The sequence below is a fragment of the Rhincodon typus genome, unplaced genomic scaffold (assembly GCF_021869965.1).
Source record: "Rhincodon typus isolate 14 unplaced genomic scaffold, sRhiTyp1.1 hic_rhity00014546, whole genome shotgun sequence".
Lineage (NCBI taxonomy): Eukaryota > Metazoa > Chordata > Chondrichthyes > Orectolobiformes > Rhincodontidae > Rhincodon > Rhincodon typus.
In genome coordinates, this window is record NW_025980184.1 from 1,108 (window position 1) to 5,785 (window position 4,678).

At 58.7% G+C, this 4,678-nt stretch overlaps 1 protein-coding gene across 1 annotated transcript in view; it reads right to left on the reverse strand.

The window, feature by feature from the left end:
• Positions 1-4,645, reverse strand: part of wdr81 (WD repeat domain 81) — a gene marked incomplete at its 3' end in the record, with an annotated part of 5,223 nt that extends 578 nt beyond the window's left edge. Inside the window, exons 1-2 of the mRNA XM_048594787.1 lie at positions 1,001-4,645; positions 438-545 (exon numbers count right to left, since the gene is read on the reverse strand). Of these exons, the coding sequence (XP_048450744.1) occupies positions 438-545; positions 1,001-4,457 (3,565 nt within the window). The remainder of the gene's footprint in view (positions 1-437; positions 546-1,000) is intronic.
• Positions 4,646-4,678: the final 33 nt, after the last annotated feature.

A 4,678-nucleotide genomic window follows, 5' to 3' on the forward strand; every position in this document is an offset into this window, starting at 1 on the left:
ACTGACGGAAGTGTGTAAGGTCCGGAATGGTCTCACCAAGGGGATTGTGGGAAGGTTGTATCCTCGTGTGGGTCAGTCCTGAACGCGGGGGGTGGGTGGGTAGGGGAAGGGAGTCACGCTGGTTTAAAATGAGGGTCACCCCTTTTAGGGCAGAGAGGAGAGGGAGGTTTTTATTTCAGAGGGTCGTGGGACTTTGGAACATACTGCCTCAGCAGGTGGGGTGTGGGGAGGGCAGTGAATATTTTTAAGGAGGTCATGGATGGATCCCTGTTAGGAAGGGGAATCGATGGGTGTGGGGGATTTGAAAGACAGATCAGCCACAATCGTATTGAAAGGGAGAGTAGGCTTGAGGGGCTGAATGGCCTACACCTATTTGCTTGCTGAAACCAAGACAATCACGGCTCACGAAAGGCCTGGATCAGAAAGGGCTACATTACCCAAGTAGCAGCTTGTAAGCAGTCGCAGGAGATTCCGAACGATGTACCTGGAGCTCAGGGTGGGTCCCAGCTTTGCAGTCAACCACTTCACCGTCTTACAGGCAGTGTCTGCATAGCAACAAACCAACCAATCAGCTTCAGGAGGCGGCACAGTTCACAGTAAACCGCCATGATCCTTCTGTGACCTCTCACCCTGACCCAAACCCTGCCCCCTGCCCACCGCCCCAGGGGTCCCACCACCGCCCTGACCCAGCACCCCCACCGCCGGGTCCATCCCCCCCCCGTCACCCTGGGCCCGTCACCCCGGGCCCGTCACCCTGGGCCCGTCACCCCCCGCCCCGTCACCCTGGGCCCGTCACCCCCCGCCCCGAGGACCCCCACCCCCGCTGGGCCCACAACCCATCTCCTTGCTTGCCCCCAACCTGGTGCTCACTGTGGTGGGGATATATTGGAGGGCAGGTGGGCCACACCCACACCCATTCCCCAGGCTCAGCTATCACCCCCACATCCCCTGGGCTCCAGGGTGGCAGGCTCTGCAGGTTAATCCCAGTGCTCCAACTCACCAAACAGGATCTTCTGCTCCTTCCCCTCGCTCAGCAACTCCTCTTCCTCCTCTTCCTCCTCATCCACACCGTTCCCCTTCGGGAGGGCGGCCCTGTCCTTAGGATCAGGCAGAGAGCAGAAGACAGTGTCCTCAGGAGCTGCCCCCTCATCGTCCCCATCTCCCTCATCGTCCTCCTCCTCCTCCTCATCCTCATCCCCAGGCTGTACAAGGAGACTCTCAGCCAGTTTGACCTCCTGATGACTGTCCACGGAACGGAGGCTCAACCTGTCCTTGGAATCCCAGTCAGTTCCTCGGTCCTCAGCCGAAGAGTCACTGTTACTGCTCTTATCACTCAGCTTCCCCAAGCTGACAGACTCTTGCTCCCGGTCGCTCAGGAAGATCCCATTCTGGAATTCCTCGTTCTCTGTCAGCTCGGCCTGGTCACTGAAGCTGATGCCTGAGGAGAAGTCGATGAAACTGGAAGAGTCACACTGTCCTGCAGCCTTCAGCTCAGCGTTGGAGTAGGACGCTGACATGTCCGACACACCTTCCTCATCATCCCCTGCTCCCTCCAGTACCCGGCCTTCCTCGGGCCCCTCATGCCCAGTGAGAACCTGGAGGATATGGGGCAGGAGGCTGTTGAGGAATGGCTGCAGGCCCAGGCGCACAATCAGCTGAACAACAAAACAATCCGTGTACAGGTAGAAACGGCTACAGATGTAGCCGGGTTTCTCATAGACCCCCAACAAGGGCTTCAACAGGTACCGGTTGGCATTACGAGGTCCCAGAGCACGGGAAATGGGCTCAAAGAAATACCAGGCAGTGTAGACTGCTGTTAAATCATTGGACATGAGAGCGAGGACAAAGGGCAGGAGAATCTCCAGGCCCTCTGGCTGCATCTTCTCCAGGAGTTGATCTAATTGCTGCCAGAGAGCGAAGACAAAATCACGGCCCTGGTCCCCATCCTCTGCCCAGTGTGAATAGTAAGTGCAGACAAACCGGTGAAGGGGGCTAAAGTAACGAGGGAAGGGGATGGTGGGGCAGCAGGGGCTGAGCAGCTGGCCGGGGCTGGGGGGTGGTAACCCCTCACAGACAGCTCGATACTCAAACAGGCTGCTCCAATCGCCCTGGCCTGGAGTCTTCACTAACTCCTCGAGGCTCTCGTGAAGCTGCAGTAACGTTGAGGCAGCGTGTTGGAGAGGAGAGGCGATCTCTCTCATGTGGTGGACACACAGCTTCCGCACAGCCAGGAAACGATCCCACAGAGGAGCGTCCGGTGCCTGAGCTCGCAGCCGCTGAGCAAAGAAGATTTCAGCGATGAGGATCCCGAACGCCTGCATGTCCCTCTGGACAAACTGGGAGAAGGAGGGCTGAGGATCCTGATCCTGGAGTACAACCTCTGGCAGCTCACTGTACAGCCCACGGAGCAGGAAGTTGTCGAGTTTCTCCAGTTCTTCCAGAGGCTGCAGAGGATTGAAACCCTCGGGGAGTTGGATCTTCGCCTCGAGGAGCTCCTGAGGAGCTGTGCCTCGGTTACGGTTCCCTTTGCTGCTGGGAGCTCGGCAATCCGCCATCGACACGTTACAGACGGTGGCGGGAGGGGAGTGTTCCGAAGGCTTTCCTGGGGCAGACAGGGAATCCAGTGCCTCCGTCCCCTCCTCCAGATCCTCCTCCTTCAAACAATCGCCGGGTCCCTGCCCCTCCGAGCCCACAGTCTCCACCACCAGGTCATTCAGCACATCCAGCGGCTGGGTCTCTGCTGCCTCCTTCAGGCTGATGGGGGGTGCAGGATGTGGTGGGACACAGCTGCCCCCACACAGTCTAGACGGGTGTGGCTGGTCGAAGAGTTGCACGACTCCAAAGCTGGTCAGGTGGGTGTGACTATCCACGAGGTGCAGGCAAACGTTCTTTGCTCGGACAGCTTCCCTGCCGGTCAGTTTGTATCCAAAGGTCAAGTCAATCCAATGGTGCAGATTGAGAGAGACCTCCTTCGATTCCAGCAGCTTGTGGTGGATATCGATGAACTCCTGATCGGAGCTGCACCAGGCTGGAATATCCAGGTCAGGCATGTCAGGGTGGATGGACTGGAAGATGGTGGGATCAGTGTAAAACTCGGGGATACATTCATCTGGGGTCCAGGATTGCATCCGTTCCATGCTTGCAGGATACTCGTTGGCTTCCCACTGGGATCGGACATGACTACAGAGCACGGAGCGGGGGGTCCTCCGAGCTTTATAAACGTAGAAGGTGATATCGGAAAGGACATCGGAAATATGGTGAGGGACGTGAAGCTGTTCTCCAGTCTGACCTCCAGCTACGAAAGCTTCCTTGGTCATCTCGTAGGTAAAATCCAGCTGTTTGTCTCCCTTGTTGAGCCGGAATTTGGATTTGCGGAGATCCCGGAATTTTCCATAAGGGACGGTGAAGTCCACCACCCAGGGCAGGACTGGGTGGTAGTTGGGGTCACCTGCTCTGCGGCCTGCCAGTCTGTTCAATACCATCAGGTAGGTGAAGTTACTAATTCGCCCATGTACCCAGTGCGTGAGGAGCGCTGGCAGAGACGACTCCTCCAGCTGCCCACTGAAGGCTGCCCGCTCACTGCCCTGGTCACCCGCTTCCTCCCCGGCCTCCGGCCTCTCGTAGTCCAACAGGCTGAGCTGCAGCTGGACACGGAGCCTCTCATCCAGCTTGAGGTGAGTCAGGGACAGGCTGCCACAGGCCAGCCCTGCCCGGTGAGCGGCCTGCATGGCTTGGAGAACCTGGTACAGGAGGAAGAGCACCTTGGCATTGCTGTTAGCCAGCTTGGCAGGGCTGTAGGTCACCACATCCCTGAGTGAGTACTGACAGAACGGCTGGATCACGTACAGGAGCTGGGCTGACTCCAGCAGGGCTTCGGCAGGAAGCAGGTTCGGATGGGTCTCCCGGCTGATGGGGACTGGAGGTGGTCCAGGCTCTCGCGAAGAGTCTCCCCCAATCCAGATGAAGCTGCAGCCATAGACTTGGCTGAGAGCCACCTTCACAGCCTCAAGGCAGCGAGCTGCAGGTTTCTCCTGCTGAGGCACAGCAGGACGTACCGACTGGCCCCGGGTCGTCTGCCACAGGTTTCGGTAATTCTGCTCGGCCACGTGCTGCATGAAGCCAGACACAGAGTTCAGGTCCAGGCTGCTGGCTCCACCGGTCGCACGGCTCAGATCGGGGCTCACAGGGTAGGCCAGGCGGCTCTTTCTCAGGACCTGGAGGGAGACTCGTGTCCATCCAGCTGGAAGCTTGCTGACTGATCGCTGCAGGAAGCTGGTCACCTCGGCATCAGCGAGACCCTCGGGCCTGGGACAGCAGCTTGGGAGCAACTTCCTCTCCTTCAGGCTGCTGAGCCACTTGGTGGGTACGTACGCCACCAGCGAGCAACCTTCACCGGGGCCCAGCTGCCTGCGGTCAACGGCCAGCTCCCTCTCCACACGGGAAACCAGGGCGTCCATGCTCACGGCCTGACGCTGGAGCCTCCTGCTCCTCCACAGGACCACACCTTCAAAACACACACACACACACACATCAAACAGGCCCTCGGCCTTCACACCCTCACAGGGACAGCACGGGGTTACATACAGGGTAAAGCTCCCTCTACACCATCCCCCATCACACCCTCACAGGGACAGCACGGGGTTACATACAGGGTAAAGCTCCCTCTACACCATCCCCC